We start from the raw sequence: 23,155 nt of genomic DNA, 5'->3' as shown, positions 1-23,155 counted from the left end.
TTAAAATGAATTTTTAATTAAAAAAAAAAAAAAAGGGAAAAAAAAAAAGGGTTTTAAGTCATATGGCTTTAAGATGTCACTGGCCCTTTAACGGTTGTCTGTGTGTCCCTGGGCTGCAGGGTTTGCCAGCCGCAGTATGCCCAGCATCTGTGTTCTGTAAAGCTTTTAAGGCTGGTAAAGGTATGTGTTTCTGTGGAAGCAGTGAAAAACCTTCTGTCTGTAAACTTAGGAAGACAACTGTAATCACGTTTACATTCCCATCGTGTTTGGATGTGACCACTAGCACTAGAGCATCTTCATGTTTAAATAAAAGTTTAGATTTCTCAGAATGGAGCGCTTATGTTTTACAAGAAGGCGGAGTTAGGATTCCTGCTCGCTCTCTCCACGCACGCCCCCCCCAAATATTTTCCTCTCCTGCCTTTGGCCAGTTAGTGACAAAATTTTATGAGATGCGAGTTCTTCATAATGTAGAAAACCAAAGATTTTTAAGGGGGAAAACATTATAAGAAGTAAAAACATTGTAAGACGTAAAAGCAAAACAAAACCAAAGATACTGAAAAAGAATAGAGGCTCTTAGTCTCTGATAGTAATTACCAGTTAAGGTGATGACTGGTATGTGTATGTTGAGTTTTATGGCAGCTGTACGTGCATGCGCGAGGGGAGGGCGCATTTCGAAACCTTGAACAGAGCGGTTGAGCATTGGATCGCTGCGTGCATTTTGAGAACTCTGCTGAAGGCTTTTTGAAGAGGAGAGTAGCACTATGCCAGACTAAGTTTGTTCAGTCTGTTATGAAAATGTTTTGAAACCTAGTTGCTCTGTCATTTTGCATTGCTTGTAACCCTAAAAATAATTGTGTGGCGTTACTGGAAGTAGAATGATCTGACAGCCCAACTTGTGCTGCTGTAGTTGAAATCCGTCAATGTTTCCATTACAAACTTGGAGGGAGGGTTTAATCTTTTTCCCATTTTAAATCATGCCTGGAAGAAATTCTAGATCAGTGCTTTAACTGAGTATAAATCTTTTGGAAGATATTTGATGTTTCTAAAACTCTTTATTTTAAAACAAACAAACAAAACCCCAGCCCTATGGCAATGAAATATCGATATAGAGTTTTGAAATTTTAAATGATCAGGAAAATTTAATTTTATTTTCAGTTCAATTCAATTAGGCAACAACTATGTATCTACATACCAATGTTGATTTTATAGCGAGTGTTGCAGTTCGCTGTTCCAGGCTATTATTGCTGCATAATAAACTTTGCAATATGCCAAACTGAAAGATTTCAAAACTTTCCTAGGGAAACACAAAAAAGCAGCACATAATTAATCATGAGGTATCTGATAGAAGGCATGCCTTGGTACGTTTCTCCCACCCAGAATTTCATTCCAATTTCCCGAGGTTATCTCCAAAACAGTTTCACTTTTCTTGTGTATTAAGGCTGTAGTTTCATGGATGCTTTAAACCAAGGTAAACTGTAATCCCCTCCTCTCTGCCTACACATTCCTGTTCCCTGCCTTGTGACAGCCAAAGCTTTTGCGTAGCACAAAACCACATGTGGTGAACCAGATCAGGCAAGATAATTTTTTTGATTCAAGCTGTGGCTGCACAACTGTTTGTACTAGTCCAAAGAAGAGGGTGGCACCGGGGCGGGAAGAACGGAGTCTACACTGACATCTCACTTTATATTCCACTTTGTGGGTTGGTTTCTCTTTTGTGTCGTCCCTCTGCCCGTGCCCTTCCTCTGCAGTTCACAGGGTGGTTCTTTGCTATGAGCTTCTCGAGCCGTGGAGGCTGGAAAGGGGCTGCATGCAGCCACTTCTTTTTGTTAGTGAAAACCTTGTCAGAAGTCTTTTACTGGCAGCTTCAGTCCTCTAGTACAATTCATTAAAGTATTCCTCCCTTACAACACCACAGACCTGTTCATAATACTTTCTGTACAGTGTCCTGCTGTTAATGCAAAGCATTGACTGCTCTACTGCAGATTTTCTCTAGGACGTTTTTATGTTCCACTAGGGTCTGATTTTAAAAGCAATAGCATTAGATAACTTAAGGACTAGGTTGAAGTGCTTATGTGCATATCTCCTTTTGAAACTTGGGGGTCTTGCCATTATACAGAATGTTTTTCTTGACACTGTTGAAGTAATCCACAAATACTGAGATCAGTGGCAGTATGAAAATTCTGCCAAGGCACACAAGTAATTTAAAGTCTTGTCCTTAAACTGTGCCCCCTCTCTATCTTTAAAAAATAACAGTATTGTGTGAAGTACTAAAAGCCAGAAGAGATACAAAAGAGGCTTCTAATTATTTTTCTATTTCTGGATAGGTTAAGGAAGCAACATAGTCTTCATCTCTGCTACAATAATTCATTTATGACATGCGAAATAGTCATAGTGATGTAAACTTAGTTTATACCTGTTGGAACCTGAAGGAACAATATCTCTTATTTCATTTTCACATCAGATGCCACAATGAAGAGTGATAAAATCCTATGAATAATATTCAGCAGAGGTTATTTATAATGTGGGCCTGTGTCATGCATTGAATGTGCTTCAGATGGTGGTTGGGTATATTAGAATGTACCTGTGAATCCTGTCCCAAATGTGGCGTGAAAGCAGGTGTATTTAAAATACACGAGTAATTGCATACAGATTTAACACAGCGCTCCAAATGGTAAACAGGCTACTGTAGACTGAGCTAACGTGCATGCTGTGATTGCTATCTATAGTTTCCTCTAACGCGCTTTTTCCTTTGCAGCAGTCCATTGTACCAGCCCACCCAATGGCTCCTCCTAGTCCCAGCACCACCAGCAGTAATAACAACAGTAGTAGCAGCAGCAACTCAGGATGGGATCAATTAAGTAAAACAAACCTCTACATCAGAGCACTGCCTCCAAACACCACTGATCAGGACCTGGTAAAGTTATGCCAACCGTAAGTACTATGCTTAAATGTAAATTATAATGTCATACCTAGAATCTTATAGTAGGTATACAAAATGAGTGTTTGGGTTATAAGGGAAGAAGAACAGATTCATAAATAAAAATCCTCACACTGTAGTTCGATGGCAAGTTTCAACTTCCCTGGCAATCAGAAGGAAAAGAATGTGTTTGGAGAAGCAGAGAAAGTTGGAATGTAATGGTGAACAGAAGCAACCCGTTGCTGTAATAAAAACAATGATCACCCATGCTACTGCCTGATGCTGTTGAAATCACAGATAAATGAAAATTAACACCTGAATGTGAAGCTTGTTATTAAGAACCTGCAGCAGAGGGTCTTCTCTGGTCACTACTCAGATAATCCGTTGATACAAACTCCTCAAGTCATTGTTCTGCATCACTGTAAATTACAGTGTGCATTTGAATGCTTATCCTAGTTTCAGACTAATTTATGCTGGCTGTGCATTACTGCACAATTATATTTATCATTAGAAATAGTCGATCCATGTAAGAATCCTCTCTAGTGGCTGCAGTTCCGGGTAGACTTGGCGTAGCAGGAGGTTTTCAGGCAGTGTTGTTGATGTGAGATTTTTTTGCTTGTATGAGTTTCTGGGTTGGTTTTTTAATCTGTACAGCAGCACCTGCCTTTTAGTTACTTTCAGATGTGTGTCAGATGTCAAGACACTGTGCAATTATGTTGTTTATACACTGCTTAAAATCACCTTTCTTAAATGTTTTACTGAATTTTTAAAATCCTTAGTGCCCAAGATAACAACACAAGTTAGCAAAATAGCTAGGAACACCTGTAAGTCTTGGATCCCAGCTTACATGAGGCACCTTTGCTTTTGAATATTGCAAAAAATTTGATACCTGGTTTATAGAGAACTATTTTTATTTCTTTTTTTTAAGCAAAACTTGGACTTTCAGGGTAGTCATCACATATCAGTCATTTCGGTATTATAACAAAAACAACTTTAAAGAAAAAAAATTTCCATTTGGTTATTTTCCCAACAGCAAATGAAATCCATGTGTTTTACAGAAAAGAGAACAGATTATCAATCTGTGAAAAGACTCATTGATAAATTACACATTTTTACAGCTTCCCACGTGACAATCGTGTCACTTGCATTTTAGTTGCAAATGTATGTTTTACAGAAGTAGATTTTTTTCCTTCCCATTTTTGTCTCATGAACTGATGAAGAAAGCTTGGCCTGCGCACTCATGTTATGTTAGGACAGAGTTGTGAGGTTATTTTGCACTGGAGCCGCCCAGTAACTACTATTTGTGCAGTCGTTACTATAGCTCCTTAATCTCTTTCTCAAGATACTTTGGTTTGCACAGTCTTAGATGTCACCGGTGCACGAACATCCTAGAAAAAATATGTTCAATACTTTGCTGTAACTGGTCCTTTTCCTCTTGGATAGCCAAAGATTCCAATTTTGTTGTTGTCGCTGTTCAATACGTAATTGTAGTTGGAACAGCATGAATTTTGCAAATAAAGGAAAGGCAAGAACTGTAGCCATGAAGTTATTAAATCAATTCTGACATGAATTTACAGTCTTGGAAGGTTGCAGCATTTCTTCCTGTGAGGTATTTCTCTTTGAAATGTCTTACTTGAGAGGAAAGGAGGCCCTGTCTCAAAATTCTCCATTTCTGCTGAGGAACCAAGTGAGATGTCCAGAAATTTTAGGTTTGGAACATCTTTCAAAAATCTGGGTAATCTATTAAGAGCCTTAGGCTTCTCTGCCAACATAGCCCTTCAGCAACTAACTTGATGCTGCAGTAAGACAGAAATGACAATACTGCTTTCAATGTAATCCCTCTGAATACAAGGTAGAAGGATCTACAGAGTTCTTGTGTGTGGGTCTGGTTATACAGTGACTTTTATTTGCTTTAGTCAATATGTTTGCATCAGTACTTGCTCACAACAGCTAGAAGTGCTAATTATGGCCATGTTTTTATTTTGATTAATTATTTTTGGTGAATCACTAGAGAAACCTTTTATCAAAGTACAGAAGTGTTGGGCTTGCTTTCCTGTTGTAGCACAGCTGCGCAGTATTTACGAGCACAGTTTGCAAATGTTCACCAGTTTTGTGGATAACTACTTTCCTGCCAAGAGTGCAGTTTGCCCATATATGTCTCTACAAATCTGCTCTCCACCTTCATTTGCTTGGCTCTTTCTAGTGCTGTGTTAGGTGAAGACTTCTTCTCTTTTCCAAGATGAAAAGGGCATATTATAATTCTGTTGTGAAGGCTTACCTCGGAGTACAGCTATTTTCAGAAAGTATTATTGGCTTTTGCGTGGGAAATGAAGCTGCCACTTTTCTGAATAGTTCATTCAAACTTGAGCCTGCTACTCCAGTTCTGTGTTGGGAAAACAAATTTCTTCATATCAGTTGTGCCGGAGGCAGAAGTGTGGGGAAGAATAAGGTAGGCATTATGTTTGTTGCAAGGATGTCATAACAGCCAACCCAGAACCAGAGCCTGGAGTGTTGGGGGGACACCATGTGAGTCAGTCCTGGCCATAAGAGCTTTCCATCAGGTATGTAAGGGTAAGCAAAGCAATTGATGCAGTGGCCCACAGATACTACTATATTTTATGTCGGAGGCTAGACAGGAGAAATCGGCTAATAGAAGGACAAGAGCAGAGGAAAGGAAAAATTCGAGTAAGGAGCCTGTGAGTACAGTTTGGGGAAGCCTGCAGGAAGCCGCATGACCTCAGCACTGACTGTGCGACTCGGACCGATTTTTGCAACTGTCCTCTCTGCCTGACTCCACTGTGCAGTTTCTTTTCCCAAACTGCGTAGTACCATTGCGTGAGCTTTGCTATTCTGGGCAAACCTCTGCCATTAAGTGCTGGTTTTTCAGGGTTGCTGTTCCAGTGCTTGACAACCCTTTTGGTGAAGAAATGTTTCCTAATATCCAATCTAAACCTGCCCTGGTGCAACTTGAAGTCATTTCCTCTTGTCCTATTGCATCTTACTTGGGAGAAGAGACCGACACTCACTTCACTACAACCCCCTGTTATAGAGGTCTCTCCTGAGCCTCCTTTTCTCCAAGCTAAACAACCCCAGTTCCCTCAGCCACTCCTCATAAGACTTGTGCTCTAGACGCTTCACCGGTTTTGTTGCTATTCTTTGGACGTACTCCAGCATCTCAGTGGAGAGGGGCCCAAAACTGAACACAGTATTCAAGGTGTGGCCTCACCACTGCTGAGTACAGGGGGACAGTCACTTCCCTACTCCTGCTGGCCACACTATTTCTGATACAGGCTGGGATGCTGTTGGCCTTGGCCACCTGGGCACACTGCCGGCTCATATTCAGTCAGCCAGCACTCTCAGATCCTTTTTTTTCTGCTGGGCAGCTTCCCAGCCACTCTTCCCCAAGCCTGTAGTGTTGCATGGTGGTGTTATGACCCAGGTGCTGGACCTAGCACTTAGCCTTGTTGAACCTCATAGAATTGACCATGGCCCATTGATCCAGCTTGTCCAGATCCCTCTGCAGAGCCTTCCTACCCTCAAGCAGATCAACACGCCTGCCCAATTTGGTGCTGTCTGCAAACTTACTGAGGGTGCAGTCGACCCCTCATCCAGGTCATTGATAAAGATATATTAAAGAGAACTGGCCCCAATACTGAGCCCTGGGGAACACCACTTGTGACTGGCTGCCAATTGGATTTAAATCCATTCACCACAACTCTTTGGGCCCCGCCATCCAGCCAGTTTTTTACCCAGTGAAGAGCATACCCATCCAACCCATCAGCAGCCAGTTTCTCCAGGAGTATGGTGTGGGAAATGGTGTCAATAGCTTTACTAAAGTCTAGGTAGACAACACCCACAGCCTTTCCCTCATCCACTAGGTGGGTCACCTCATCACAGAAAGAGATCAGGTTAGTCAAGCAGGACCTGCCTTTCATAAACCCATGCTGAATGGGCCTGATGGCACTCAAGGTGATCTGCTCCATAACCTTCCCTGACACTGAGATCAGACTGACAGTGCTACTGATATGCCTCCTTCAGCTGCTGTGTTGGGTTTTTGCTTATGAATACATTATTTAGGCATTAGTTGTACTTTCTTATTCTGTGACTGTTAGACAGTCACTTCTTGTAGCTTATTTAATATCTGGATCTGAAGACGCGAGATTAAATCCATTCCAGCTATTCACTGAAATTGTTGAGACTGCTTATGTGATTAGGGATTTAAGTGATTGTGTTTTAGGACATTGAGCCAGGAGTTTGTAACTTGCTTTGACACGTTTTCTAGGTGCTTTACAGACTTTCACTAAGTGCTCTACTTTGCTGTGGATGACCTTTATGCTCAAGTCACACTGTTCCAAAGCTCTATGCTTTCCACCATCTTGCTTATGATTTACTTACTAGCCTGCAGCATGGCATCTCTGTAACACTGAATTTCTTCAGAGACCTCCCGTTATGCTATTTACATCATTAAATGAGGATGATGCAGTGGACCCTTCACCCTCCTGACAATCCCCAGTCCCAGGCTGAGATTTCAGGCACTGAGGCTTAACCCGGGTCTCCCCCATTCAGTTCAGCATAAATCATCTCACCAGCCCACCCTTTGGTGTGCTCCCTTCCAGGCTGTTTGCTCGTACTGTGTTGCTTGTATTGAGCTGTTTGTAGTCTATCTGATTTTTTTTTTTTTTCCCAAATCTGTTTTTGCTCTGGACAGTTTCATTTAAGGCTTCCCCTTTAAATTATTGCTGTATGGTTGTAATGCAGGTTTTTAATGGGATTACAATTAGGAAAGCAGCTGGTTTAAGGTAACAAAGTTAGTGATACAATTACCACAACAGATCATTGTTCAGTGTTGTGATGGTCAGAACATGAAAATAGAACCTTGTAGCGGCTGCCTTTGCTTATGTGTGTTGGGAAGTCACGTTTCTTCTTGAGAGAGGATTTTGAGGATTCCTTCCTAAATATTCAGCATCGTGAACACAACATAGCTAAAACCGATGGCAGGCTGCTGGTGGTTTTGAAACGTTTGAGCCAGGCGTGGTATACAGCTTTGTTTCCACAGCATGGGAACTTTTTTGGTAGTTCCATGCTCTAATGTTTCCCTGTTTTGCAGCAAGAGCACCTAAAAGTTATTTCGATTCCCTGCTCTTAATAAACCACACATTTTTATTAAATCATGTGACAGCCATTAGCATGTTAATGTTTCCGTGTTCTTTGCTTGCCGTGTAATTGTGACCTCTCCCCGTGCTGCCATTTCCCATCTCCTTCAAATACACTCAGAGCTGAGAAGTGGTGAACTAGAGCTCAAACATTTACTGTAGCAGGGAGCTGCCGTCACTGCGGTCAGTGAGAGCAAGAAAACTGCTAGTTTTACTCAGCATATCTCATTAGAAAAAAGGACATGGCTGGACTTTAGGAAATAATCCGATTGTCTTTTGCATTTACGTCTCTTGGCAGAATGGCCTGGGTGGGTGGCTGCTGCTCAGTGTGGTCTAAGGAAATGGCTGTGGCACGTGAATACAACCCCTCTAGGTAGATGATGCGGGTTAGGGAAAGCAGAATGGAAGATTTCAAAGCCAACTTCCCCAATTTTTTAAAAGTATTTTCTCTTCATTCCTTTCTCCTTTACTCTCCATTTTTCTTTCATGGTTTGTCAGCTGCGGTGAAATATTGCATTCATAATTATGTGGAATATGATTTCATGTCATATAATTAAGTGTGATACATCAGTGTCTCTGAAGCTGTTCCCTTTGAGATCAGTATTAATACTGATTATACTGGAGCAGGAGCCTATCTATGGTTCTTACTTTTTTTAGGGTGGAAAGAAGTCCCCTACAAATTAGTTCTTTTAGACGTTTATGTATGTATTTTTAAAAATAGTATTATTGCATACATCTCTGAATAAATAACACCACTTTTACAGAATATCATTTGGTTGCAGGCAGAGGTAGATTCTTTAGCAGTTGAGCAGTATGTGATTCGTAATGTTTAGCTTTATGCTGTGTGGTACCAGCATAATCTTTTCCTTTATTCCTTCTTCAAGGACTGTGGCATGGTTTGGGTTTTGTATAACCTGCAGTAGAATTCCCTTAACTGTACTTTTTTCACCTGGTTTTGCTCTTCAGATCAAACATAACACCAAGAACGGTGAAGGTACATTCCTTAGATGCAACAACTGATTCTGCCAGCGCTGTGTTGCCTGTGCAGGCACACGTTGTTGTGGAACGCAGCGCAGTGCTGCAGAGAAACACCCGCAGTAACTTTGGGACCAGGATTTAGATAATCTCACTTGTGTTCTGCCCAGCTGATGCACCCAGTTTCTCAGCTAGACAAACTGCCAGAGGAGGAGTTGCATGCTGGTGTGGTATGTAAACCGGCTCTGCTAGATTCTGTGATGCTGCAATATGCTGGGTAGATGTAGATGTCTTAGCAACCGCTTAAAAGATCATCAGCTATCAAAAGTAAGTATCCCATTTCTACAGCTGAGATGAAATAGTGTTCAGTTTTCCGTGTCACTTTTGCCAGATGCACGGGAGAGATGTAGGCCTGACACGGAGACTGAAACGCTGCTTTTTGTTAGGACTTTACTTCCGCAGTCGGTGGCGAGGCATTTGCGTGGTGTGCCGTGGGAATTGCAACTGGCCTGGATATGTGATGTTTGCTTTAAATAGTCATTTCCTTTACATTTTAACAACTGCTTTCAGCAGTCATGTTCTGAAACGTCTAGCCTGGCATGATGAGAAGGAAGACTCTCTATCTTCTATTCAATATTTGCACTTTAATTAGACAGAAATAAAATTCAGACAGCTTTACATTCATGATCAAATGAAATCCATGCTGAAATCCTCTCAGAGGAGTTCCAGGGTATTTTTTTTTGTACAATAATGCCTTCTTGTAGAATGTCATTAGGGAGCCGTATGTATTTTTCATGAAATTGTAATTGAGAAAAAAGTAAAAAAAAAAAAGTTGTATTCTAGACTCCTATCCTCTGGATGCAGAGGGTCTCTTGGGATGCCTTGAATTGAAAACAAATATAGTTTTAATTTTCTCTTTCCGTTTTGTGATTAAGCAAAGATTGAAGTTTTTTGAAGTCAGTATTTCATTTAGCCTAGCGGTGATCAGCAGTTCCCCTCAGCATACCCTCTTAAAAAACAAGCGCACCGCGGGACTCTGTGTGCGCACTGTGGTCGCGGATGCCGGGACCCAGCGATTGCACAAGCTCCATCTCCCCCAGGAGATGAGAGTTTTGTTGCAGTGTGGGGCCAGAGGAGAGGTGATCCCATGGAATTTCCTTTAGGAAGTGGGGGCGAGGGAGAGGAGAGTGGAAGGAATGTTTCAGCCACAGCTGCTTGTAAAAGAAGCACTAGGAAAACAGATTGGTAAAACTTACCGCCATCGAAGATCTCTCGTTGGAAAACAAAAAGCTGATTTGGTAATGTGGGGCCTGTAAAATCTGTGAGCGTTTGCAAGTCTGCAAGTATCTGCTGCACGGAGATGCAACCCTCGTTCCCTGTCACCGAGCCACAGGAAAAAAGGTCCCATGGCAGCTGGTGGAATGCCTTTGATCAGGGCCCTGGTCCCGAGCTCCCCTGGTGTCGGGGGCCTGTCTCGGATGGGAGGTGATACCACCACCGTTATTTATTGGAATAGCCGGTAATTCAAGAACATTTTGAAGGGGATTGTTTCATTTTGGTGGACTACTGACAATGTTAATGAGTACTAATCCGGCTCTGTAGTGGGTTCCGTGGTGCAGATGCCAAAAACTGTCCCTTCTGGTAGAGACCACATGAGCAGGCGGCTCAGTCGGAAGCCATTTCAGAACTGAATCAGCTCAGAGCCTAAGTTGGTTTCTGCCCCAGCATTAAACTTGCCCTTTTTCTCAGGATACCATTCAGCGTAGAAAGCAGAATCAGTATTTGCAAACAGATTCTTTTATCTAATGTCTAATATCTCATGTGGTTTCACATAACTCAGAAATCTCATGAAGTCTTGACTTTGTTTGCTAAAGGTTAGTTCTGCTTAGCTCTGATTTCTGTAATGTTAACTCCTTGAAATGAAAAAATGAGCTATCTGATGTTGACACATAATAAGACGAGGGTTTGGGTTTGGTTTTTTTTTTTGTAACCTTTCAATCTTTTTTTTCCCCACATTGTTGCCAAGCAGCATTTAGGGTTGAAAAAGTAACACTCCCAAATTGTATGCAACCCAGATAATAAACATCCATAGCAAATGAAAAATTCGGATCCTACTACCTCCAACTTGTAATTGAGGGGAATTTCCCACAACTTCTACCCTAAAATTCTACCCTGTTTTGATGTACAAAAAATGTCAGCTGCCTCAGTTCAGTTTGGGCAGTGCCTTACTCAAGACTCGGACAACCCTGTAGAAAATGAAATTTCTAAAGGGCTGTTGGGAGAAGAATTAACATTTGATCATTTAAATATCTAATCTTCGCAGATAGATGTGCAGTACCTGGAAAAAATTCAATTTTTAATTTGAATGTTGATAATGTTATGATAACAGACATAACAATAATGGCAAAAAACACCAATGAAAAACACAAACAGAGAAGACTTTGATTTGGGGTCTGTTTTGACACTGTTACTAGTACAAATATTCCACTTGAAAAAACCTGTGTGTGTTGAGTTAATGATTAACAGAATCAATTTCAGTGGAAGAAATATGTTCTGATTTGTACTCCTGTCCTGCCTCTTCCATTTCCATTTCTTCTCCTACTTTAATATTTGATCTACCCAAAAGAGGAAAAATTTGTAATCTGTTGCTTTACTGCCACAAGAGAAATCCCCCAACATAAACATTGTGTGTTATTTCATAATTTTTTTGTACATTAATAACTACATTTAATGAATCGACATTTTGGGCATCTTAATTGAAGTATATTAGTCCAAAATGTGTGTTCTTTTTAAATGTATGTTTTCTCTATTCTGTGCAGTTGCGTAGTTGTCCATACTACCTTTTAAAAGGCAGAGTATAGATCAGAATTTTGCAAACATTATTGACTTAAGGCCTTACACGTTACCGGTATTTCAAATCCTAGTTCTGCTTTTTGGCTTAAATGTAGTCACTAAGCTTTCACAAGTCTATCAAAACATCAGCAATTATTCTGGTGCATTAATAAGGACTTTTTCTTTAATGGCTGAGTGAACGACGTCATGAAATAAGTGTTACGTTAATAGAAGATCCAAAACCATGAAGGAAAAAAAATGCTTCACACAGGGTAATACAAGCACTGGAGAAATCAAGAATCTTCTATTTGCAAACCCTAAATGTCAGAAATAAAATTATCTAAACACTGGAAAAAGAGCCAAGCTACTTATTTCTGGTTTCAAGGACTCCACTAATAGAGTAACTGAAGAGCTTTTGGAGCCTGGAGACCAGCAGAGTTTTACAGTTCAGTACGTAATTTTATGCAGTGTGTATGTAAAATCGCCAAGGAACTGATGTGTTAGCAAAGCCCACGTAAAACAGAAACACCTATGCCCCTCAGATGATGGCAAGCTTGACTCCTGTTTGTTCGCAGTGTGTTCGCAAAGGCCTGATCCTGGAGCAGCTGCAGGAGCCCACAGCTCCTACTGCCGCTGTTAGGGTTTAAAACCACTCCATAGCGTGGACTTAGCCTTCACTGTTGAACAAATCCTGAGCGTTTCAGTTATGTAATAGCACAGTGCCAGATAAACTCCACGGGCTCTGGTTCGTTCTTTTGGTGTTTTTTGTTTTTTCTTCTTTTTTTGAACCTGTAGCCGTGCCGTACCCCAAGGCAGAAATCTCCCCCGTGTTAAGTCTGAATGTCTTGGCTGAGTTCTGGAGAGGCTGGTTGGCAGAGAGAAGAGAGACTCTTTCCCTTCAAGGCCTGAGGGTATCAACATGGTGGGGTATCCAGTGGAGCTTACGTACCAGTATGCATTTCCTTCCCTGCATCGCTGTTTGTACTACTGTGATCTAAAAATGAGTGTTTGTAAATCATCTGCATTTTTTTTCCCCTCCAGACACCCTGTATTCAAACCCCTACTTTCCCCACACTTGAAGCTACTTGTTTTTATTATGTAGCAGGCTTTGTCTCAACTTTATTGTTAATGCTTTTTTATTTGTTGCCAAAAGTCTATTTGCTATTTTTTGAAGATCTTGGATACCGAGAGGGAAGTGTTGCTCCACGTTCCTTTTTGTTAGTGGCAGCTTACAGGGCTTCCATGTTGCAGTATAGGAGTGAAAGACCATTAGCCAGGACTGCTGTTGAAAACAATCCATCATCATACCAAGGCCTCAGCATGAATATACTCTTTATTATGTAAATTAGGATCAATTCTTTTTGAACATCTTCCAGATATTCAGAGCTATGCCATTATAAAAATATACAATAAGCTGTCACAGTCTTCTGTTCTTCCCAACTGAATTGCCTGTTACTTTGTTCCATGAGAAATTCTGAAGTTTTTTCCACCCATTTTATTAATTACTTATTCAGTTAAATATTTGTTAATTCTCTTTGAAGTGTAGGACACTCACTCTGAATTACGCAGTTTTGCAAATGTCATTAAATATTTTGAAAAGAATGGCCCTCCCAGGAAGAGGAGACAGCCCTGACTGTCACTAATCAACTGTCTCCCATCTAACACTTGAACTGAGATTGAGGTGGTAGTCTAAGGAGCACAGACTCACTGTTTTGGTCAACTGAATTGGGTAGAATTGATAGGGTGCAAGAAGTAGGTAGGTTTCAGTAGAAAAGTTGTTAAGATGTTCTTGAGTAGATAGCCAGGGTAAGAAAAGGCTTTTTTGAGTCTGATTCCTTTTTGAAAAACAGGAAAGACTTAATTGTTTTCCTCTTAAGTTTCCATTTAACCAATAAATTGCACTTCTTGAAGCAATGACCTGAAGCAGACCCTATATTGGCCTCAATATGAAACATGGGACTTCTGCTTCATTTGTGGTGACTCTCTTGGTCTTTTCTATCAACAATGTTGCCCTTTTAATTGCTGCTTAAAATTCATTGATTAAGTGACACTGTCTGTATTCTCAAGATAGAGCCCTCCACCTGAACTTACTTGGGTCCAAACCCCTCACTTAATCAGAGGAGATCAGGGATTTGGACAACTCCGTGGTTGGAGCTGAAAGGTGAGCAGCAGCAAGACTTTACTGTCAAAGGTAACTGGTTACTGAGCAAGCATCCTAATGATGTTTATATAGTGGGTATAGGTTTTGGGAACATTGTTACTTTTTTTAATTCCATGAAATAAAGAAATTAGATCATTTAATTAGAAACAGAGCAGAATACCTCTAAATATATAACTGTAAAGCCAGATGCTCAGTTCTTTATAATTGGCTTGCCATGTACTTGGATATACTAATAAAAACCCTTCTGGAAAAGGGATCCACTGCTGGTTATATCACCACAACAAAACTAGTTAAAATTTTGCCATGAAAAAGGGGAAATTATTTTTCTGTTTCTCTGGATGAAAATTTATGAGTTCCTGTGATAGAAGATATTTTAATGCTGTTAAGACATTCTAGCTTTGCTCTTCTTTTTGTGGTACCTAGGGTGTCTTTTTTTGTCCATTCCCTAAGTGAAGGGGAGGGAGGTAGCTTGAAGTGCAGAGGGAAGAGTAAATTTTCATAAATTTATATTGTAGTCAGGAAGGAGTATTACTGAGGGCAGTGTTTTCTTCTGTTCCTTAGTGTCCTTTCTAAACTTCTGCTTTGTTCAATGGGACAGAATTTGCAGAAATTTTAATTTTTCCTCAGGGATTTAACTGTATTTGGACCTGATTTGCTGGTGATCTGCTTGCTCCAGGATCTTGTAGTTGTCTTCTGCTCATGCTTGTGCCAAAGATATTTGACAACTCTTCAGTTCAGCTTCTGCAGTGGTAGAGGAAATGTGAGGCTGTTTCTCTCAAGTTGCTTTCCCCTGGTGGTAGAGGTCAGCATTTGGCTGTGACAGCTCTCCTTTATTTTTTTGGCAGACAGTTCTCTGACATTCTTGTTGCTGAGATCATCCCCACTAGGACTTTCAGAAGAACATCTGACTGGGGGCTCAAATTCTTCATCTTCTGTTGTTCTGACCATGTAGTGAACTATAGGAAAGGCCTCAGTCCTACACCATTAATAATTAATTTGCTTCTAGATACCTTTTGTTGACTCAAAGATCTGTGAATTTGTGGTTTCTTCCTTTCACCGTGATTTGGTTTCGCGTTGAGGGTGTGGATTCTTTTAATCCCAAGGATAATTTAAGAGAAAAAAAAGTATCATTAAATTACTGCAGTCTGAGTCATACTTGGTCTGTGAGTTTAGTTCCCTGGCCTTCCCACACAGCATTTCCGATATGCAGTGGAGCAGAGGGTGTGCAGGAAAGACTGTAGAGTGACCTAGATACTGTTTAACTCTTTAATAATGAGTGCATTTCTGATATTAGATATAGCCATTGCCTCTTTGATACTCAGTCCTTTTCTGTGCAATAGCTGTATCCATTATATTTTCCTGTGTCTGAGTGTTTTTCATTAAAAATATTTTAAGATTTCTATTTGGATTGGTCTAAGCATCTTGTTTAGATAAATTGATTGGAAAAATTAGTAAACAAACTATTTTAGAATCTGAAGTGTAGGCATTGAGATTCATCCTCAAGTAGAAGTTACACCTTCTTTCATATAATACTTCATCACTTTTAAGAGAAAGGCTCTCAATAATAAAAAAAGGTCTGTAAAGCCCAGAAACACTGTGACCATGTCATACAAGCTCCCTTGTTGGCATATGTTGTTGAATCTGTTCAAGAAAGGTGGTTGTGATACAGACTAACTTCACTGATTTTGGGCTTGCCTGTCAGCTTTGCTGTCATGCAGTGGTTGGTTGATTTTTCTTGGCACTGTATCAGAATATGTTTTTTGAATAGTCCCTTCTGTGGCTGCTGGTGCTCTGCATTCATGAAACTTCCACAGCTGCTCCTTTTAAGAAACTTTGAATCTATGTCTGTTTAATGTAGATGCCATCCAGGCTTGCAGTTGATGCAGCCAACTGGAAGATCCCCATTTTCCTTGAGCCTAGCTGACCCGGTCTTGAGTCACCCCTTTGCACAGATGCTCATGGGTTGGGTTTGCCTTTCTAGGCCAGGATTAACCTCCCTTGTCTGTGTTGTTCACCGTGAAGCCCACCAATGTGTGTCTTGATGGACACCAGCCAGAGTGCAGTCTGGGACACTGAATTTCTCCTTCCATGGTGGCATCTGAGTCGTTACACAAAAAAATGGAAAACACTGGAAATGAGAGTCATGGGGGTCAGACTCGTTTCAGCCAGCTTGGGAGTGTTCTGCGCAACAGCCTGGTAGTGGGCAGTTTGCTGTGACCTCGGGTCTGTCTGCAGCTCAGGGCTAAGAGTAGCCTGAATGTGCAGTGGTTCCAGAACACTGGACAGAACAGGTTAATGGTGTTTTTAAAGAAAATTATACATTTAAGCTCCCAAAAGCAAATTACAGATAAGTATCTATTACATTCTCTTTGCAAAACTGCAGACACCAAATTCTGCCTCCTGCTTGTTTCAATCAATATTCAAAAGCAATGTGAAACTGAGGAAATGTCACTGAATGTGACCCTGACGCATCAGCCGCAAAGGTTGCACTTTAGATTTTGTGTTACAGCTTATGATTGCTCATGTAATCTAAAATTTGGCAACAGACGGATAGTATTTTTTTTTTAATGCATAACACTCCTCTGTCCATATCTCAGCACTTAATAGTACTGCAGACATCTTTTCAACTGAGCCATGCAGTTATAATCAATAGTATGTGAGCTGATGTTTCTGCTCAATAACGTACATCCACTTAAATGCCCTTCTGAAGTATTTTGACCCCTGGAGAGAACTACTTTAGTACAACCATTTTCTGTATTGAAATGGAGAAATTTGCCATTCAGCACAGCTGGGACTTGAGACTAGGGAAGCAGATTCAAATAGGGATCAAATCTACATGCCGTGCTATTAGGGGGGCAAGACCTCTGGAAGGTTTAGCAGTGGTTTTGAATAATTTGTCCATTTAGTGCTGTTCTAGCATGATTGACATTAAATTATCAGAAATTAGAGGAGATCAGATTCTAATATTAATTTTACAGTTTCTTCATAATTAGGTGTTAATTTCAGTGTAAAATGGCTACTTTAAGCAGGATGTTACTGTGAGTATTTCATAAAAGAACCACTGTTAAAATGCAGTTCAGTGAGACTGGAAGTTATTTGAATGTATTGGGTTTTTTTTTCTCTTCTGCCCTCCAGACAGAAGAGGGTCAGTCAGCACTTTCCAAGATGGGGTGTTAAATTAGTGCAAGATGCAGGTAAGAACAAACGGGTATCTTTGCCTAGAAGGTGTTTTAACCCAGCAGTCCAGGTCTTAGACTCATCCTGTTGGCTTAGTGTTATCTTAATATTACAAAAGCAGGAGGAAAACATACAAAAAGCGCTGGCATATTTTAAAGAAATTATCAGTGAGAGGCATTATTCCAGTGACCAAGCATCTTCCATACAAGATAAATGCAAGAAAAAGCATTATGTGTGTTTGTACATATATATGTATATATTTTTATGTGTGTGTATATATATATATGTAATTTACACAGTATGTGAGACAGTTCTTTGTAGTTCAGAGTTGACAGATGGGTCAGAGTTTAGGAAGTGGGATGTGGCTGAAAGTGCCCTTGTACTTTGGCAATCTCCAATCTCATGGTTTTCAAGATTTTGCCAACATATTCCTCGGGGTGTCATTTATTTAAACTGAGGGTATAAGACTTGGTTAGCAACCTTCACTAGAAGTGAAATTAATAGGCAAGAATAAATTAAAGATTAATCTTCTGCAAGTATACAGGCTTGTAGCATTAAGAGGTGTCTGTCTATGTAGATAGCAGGTAATCTCACACTAGCTAGGACTGTAGCCACAATAACACCTTTTGATTTATACTGTTCTTACCAAAACAAGGGAAAAAAGTATTGGGAAGCGTTGATAAATAATATTATCTTCCCCTTGCCTTGTCCTTAATTCCCTCGCACAAGAAAAAGAAATACGCTTAGGAAAATCCCAAATAAAGGAAAATGCATCATATGCTGACAATGACTGAAGTTGGTTTCCTTGAATGGAGGAGGAAGAATTGAAAAATAAAAGGTCATCAGGTAGAGAGACTAATTTATGCTCCTAAGCTTATCCTTAGTATTTAGCACAGGGAAGAGAAAGGAGTTATAAATTATGAATAACAAGAACTGCTCTCTTATGTCTTCATAGTTTTATTCTTTCAAGCTGTTAGCATAGGCTCTGCAAAATTGGTGAAGCTGAAATTTGCCAAGATTTATGGTTTGGTATAGAAATACTGCCTTACTTTCAAATTAAAACAGCTAGCAGTGGTAAATCAATACATGCACGTCTGCAGACCTGCCATGAGCTTGGCGTATAAATACATATTAGCATTCATCTGGTTTAATTTCTCATCTTCGCAAATCATTGTCTTGATTAGTGATCATTTCTCAGTATGAAAAAGAGGATAAAACAAATTGCCAGACTGTAGAAATAATATTCCAGGCTTGTAATTTGAACCTGTTCAGAACTTTATTATTTTGCTTGCAAATGAATTATGATTTTCAGAAAACCCCTGTATCTTTCATGGCTATGTGAAACTGTGCGCGCTCGCTCTCTCTCTTTCTTTTTTTTTTTTTTTTTTTTTTTTTTTAATATTCTTTCCAGGAGCCACAGGAACTATGATAATTTATTTTCAAAGAATATTGCTTTGGTTTTTGCTTTCAGTTGTGTGTAAAATGCAGATTTTTTTTTTTCAGGACTTTACTCTTAACCCAGGCATAATTTGTGTCCATTCCGTAGTGTTAGAGAACAGGGTGAGACCATTTGCTTTCTTAAAATAACGTGGCTTTGTTCTTCCATCTTGTAGCTGTAGGAAACTGTAACCCCTTCCCGTATACCTGAATAGCCTTGTCAGTAGATGCACAGGCAAATTCCTGCAGAATATGTAGATTCTCCTGTGTTTTTTTGAGTAAGAATGATTGCAGTACTAAAAAGTGGGTTATCCAAGAATTCCAAATATCTTTTTAATTAGTTATATCTTTTTGTAAAATAAGGATTCTCCATAGTTCGCTATGCTAAACTGGATGCTGAATGATAGAGATTAGAAAGTGCAGTCTGCTTTGTAAGGCAGGAATTGAGGCAGAAGTCTTGATTTCCCCCCCCCCCCCGCCCAATGTTTTAGCATTTACTGATAATTTCTTGTGCGAATGTCTTAATATATGTTTGATTTATGATAATTAATGAGATTTATTGTTTGTGACTATCTGAATAACTGCACAAATCATTTTCACATGAATGATCCTCAGTTCAGTGTTTTATGGTAAAACTTTCCATAATGCTTTCAGTGTAAGAGTACTTCATATAAATTACAACATACTATATTAGAAGTAGAATAGTAGCAAATCAGTTTCTAAACCATTCAGTCTAATTAACACACATCACTTCATATTCCAGCTCCAAAATATTTTTCTCAAAGAACAATGCCACATAATTTGTAAGAAAAATGCAGAGTGGTCTTTCACTAATGTTGGTCATCAAACTCAGTAGAACGTTGGCAGGAAACAACACTTTTAATGTCAACCAGCAGTTGTGTTCCTGCAAACAGATGTTTGGAAATGTAGTGTAACTCTACATAGTTCTCACTTTTAAAATGGGTAAATAGGAAAAATTTCCTGCAAGTGTAGGCAAAAATAAGTTATTAAGTATTTACTTAGCTCTGCTGAACTGTTGATTTCATAAACTGTAAAGATGATGATAGACATAAACAATTTCCTTTTCTGAAAGAACAGGCACTTTGGTTAATGCATTACTGTGATTTTTATTTTCTTTTTCTTCAGTTTAGGAGAAAGCAAGCTACAGTTACTTAGGCAATACTTGCACTTCAGATGTGTCAAAGAGGCAAATCTATTTGTGTTTCTGATAGGTTATTTATCCCGCTTAACCTATAAACTGTAAAGTAACAAGGCTACTGAACTGATAGATAGCCGAGCAGATGGTTCTAAGATTATGCTAAATCAACTCGGTTTGTCAGAAGTTCAGTTGGGTTACTGCAGGGGCAGTGGCTGCATGAAACACTGGATGGAATAATTTTTCTCAGTTTGTTGCTTGAAATTCCGTTTTTCTTCACAGCATGTGACATCTTGTGTCTTTACAGTTAAAACAGATACGTAATCAACAAATTTAGGACCAGCATGTTCGTATCCCAGCTTTCACAAGATCACAGGAATCATTCAGATGATGAGAGTCTTTAGGTGTCTATGAAATAGGAGAGATGATCTCCTATGCAATGTGAGAGGTTGGCTTTGCCACTTTTGCTGCTCTCTCTCCCTACCATCAAGTTGGACATTATTACCTTGCTAGCCTATGAAAGATTAAATGGAAATTAAATACCATGTGTTTAGTAGTAAAAATCATGTTGCAGCTGAACAAGAATAGGCAAAGATTCAGGCTTTGGAAAAAGTCTCCCCCTGAAGAGTGGGTGATTGTTAATCGTAGTTCTGCCAAATAGCAGTATTCACATCTTCAGTGGAGCGACTGAGGCAACAGATGCCGATAAACTTGTCAGAGCCTAGAACAGAATTTATAGGTTCATCCTTCAGAATTTGCCTTTTTTTTTTTTTCTTCGAAATTAACAAAAAAGCCCCAAAACAAACCCTAATGTAAAGATTTTATACTTAGGTTTTTAAATCTTTCATTATTTCAAATCTGCTGCTGTTGTGTGTTTCTCAAAGTGGCATCAGTTGAATTCTTCTCGAAGCCTGCTAGGGAAGAATACGAGATCTTTCCCCACCAACTCCAAAAGCTCTTTGGCCGGGAGGCTTCATGGATTTTTTTTTTTTCCTTTCTCTGTGATTGTGTCATCATACTACTAAAGAATAGCTGCTTTTTTCACCTATTGCAACATTTTTAACCTTATAAAGTAAAACTAAATAAACATGCCATTACTTTATTTGTTGATTTAAGATTGACGGAGAAAACACCTCTGCAGGGAGTTGTTGGAAATCTGTTGGTTTAGTAGACACTAGAAAGCCATGTTAGGAATGCTGTTTTATTGTCAGCTGTAATAATGTCTTAAACATTTAAAATACCCAAAGATATTAAAAAAGGCAATTTTCCTCAGTTGTGCTAAATGAAAGGGCATTGTACAGTGGGTTGTGCTTTTAAGATTTTTTTTTTTTTTTTTTTTTGGTGTAAAAAGGAGCATGATAATTGAAAAACTTTTGCAAGATATCATAAAAATAGCTGTAGGATGCTAACAGGACTTTTTCTCCCTCACTTTCAGTCAGCTTCTAGGGAATGGATAGAGATTATTCACATCTCTACAAAGCAAGAGGAAGCAAACATTTCCTGATTCTAAAAACTTTTCTTCCCCATCCCCACAGTTCGTCCTCGGCTAAACCAGGAAATAACTACTCATAAGAAAAACAAAATGGGTAGCTGAAAAATAATGATCTCAAAAATCTTCTTCCTGTTTGTCACTTTGCTATTTGTTAGAGTTTTCAATTCCTGGTTCTTTTTAGCTATGGGGTAGTTACATTTGTGTAGACCCTATACACTATAAACGAAATACATATTCCTAAAAAAAACGGCTTTTTGTCTGTTAAAATTAATGCTGTCCAAGAAACGTAGAAGGCATTTGTTCACACTTCAACCAAATTGTGTACGTCCGTTATGCTGAGCATCTGCTCTTCTAAGGACAGATAACTGTAAGAGCTGATAGTGTATCTCATTTTGCATCTGTCTCTGCTACTTTTGATTACTTCTCAGTGATATCTGGAATTCTAATCTACTGAGCCTGAAGAAAAGATCGTTTGTACCAAAGTAATACTAGTTAGTAACTGCATCAGTAATGATGATGGTACATGCTTATATCCACTGATTCTTATTGAAAACACAAATATGCAAAACTTAAATGAAGAATTAAAGGTGTAGAGGTTGTGAAGAAAGCTTTCTTGATTTTGTGAAGAATTTACAACAACATGTATGACTATTGAATTGTCAGTAAAGCCAAAGATCTGTGGGATTGGGTGGTTTTGGGTTTTTTGGGGAGGGGGTGGTTGGTTCGTGTTTTTTTAGTATATGGATCCCAAGTCATCAAAAATAGTCTTTACATTAATGGACAAAATGTAATTTTAGTCATTTTGTAAAGACAATCAAAACAGTAGTTGGCTTCTGTAATAATAAATTTGAATTTATTTGGAGGTATTATTTACATCCTAAGTAAAATAATAAAAAACAACAATGAGGGCTACTTGGATATTTGGATATTTTGAAAATACCATCTTTCTCTGTGAATTACCAGAGAGTCAAAGGGACAATTCATAAGACAGGAAGGAACTAGCTTTGTGTCAAAACCACATGACCATTTGACAGAATGTCATCGAAGCAGTGGTCTAACTTTAGGTTCATAAGGAAGTCCCATTTTGCACATAGTGAAAAATATGATCCAGTGCCTGAAACAGGGCACATCTGGCTGAGTTGATTAACCCAGTGCTTGAATATCTGAAGCTAGTATATGAGATTTTGCTGAACCAAGCAAATTAGCCAAATCTATAACAATTTCAAAACACAACTTGTACTAATTAACTGTGTAAATAAAAATAAGAAAAACAATTGCAACTTTTCACATAATGTTTAATTATGCACTAAAAGTGATTGGTCCAGCTTTTAGTAGTAGGTACTCATTATGTTCTGGTAGCAAATCCTTAGGTTCATGATGGCCATAAAGCAACCGAGTGATTTCCGAAGAGTTTTTCAAAGAACAGTGTGTCTTCCAACAACAGAAAACAAAATACGGACAAAATGTTCTCAGCAATGTCTCCTTCTACACTAGGACATAGATGTGGTGAAGAAGAATTTAAAAATGGAAACCATATGGTTTGATTCTGTTCTCCAAACTCAGTATTCTGCTGAATAAATTTATTTATCAAGTTTTTGTAAGAGAACATTTACCCATAATTAAATAGCAGGATTAGAGTAGACTATCACAAGGACTAGCAGTATTGTATTGACAATTATTTTTGGAAATTCCCCTAATTGGGAAGCTAAAAATTTGATACGTGGAGAAACAAAAACTCCCTGTGTTTATCTAAGCTTAAAAGGGAGCAAGAGCTTAATGTTCAGTACACCACTTTCCCAAGATGCAGCAGTGAGAGGGAGATATGGGAGCCAGATAAAACCTTTTGTCCTGCTCA

General features: G+C 39.2%; 1 protein-coding gene across 2 annotated transcripts in view; it reads left to right on the top strand.

Annotated features, from left to right (window-relative positions):
• Window positions 1-2,757: 2,757 nt before the first annotated feature.
• Window positions 2,758-23,155, top strand: part of RBMS1 (RNA binding motif, single stranded interacting protein 1) — a 65,940-nt gene continuing 45,542 nt past the window's right edge. Inside the window, exon 1 of one of the 2 annotated variants that reach the window (XM_010281775.1) lies at window positions 2,758-2,931. In XM_010281775.1, the coding sequence (XP_010280077.1) occupies window positions 2,780-2,931 (152 nt within the window). In that variant the 5' untranslated portion in view covers window positions 2,758-2,779. The remainder of the gene's footprint in view (window positions 2,932-23,155) is intronic. The other variant, XM_010281776.1, reaches the window with a different exon arrangement.

Source organism: Phaethon lepturus, unplaced genomic scaffold (genome assembly GCF_000687285.1).
Source record: "Phaethon lepturus isolate BGI_N335 unplaced genomic scaffold, ASM68728v1 scaffold14112, whole genome shotgun sequence".
NCBI lineage: Eukaryota > Metazoa > Chordata > Aves > Phaethontiformes > Phaethontidae > Phaethon > Phaethon lepturus.
Note: the sequence above shows the minus strand (reverse complement) of the source record. Positions and strands in the feature narration are given on the sequence as shown.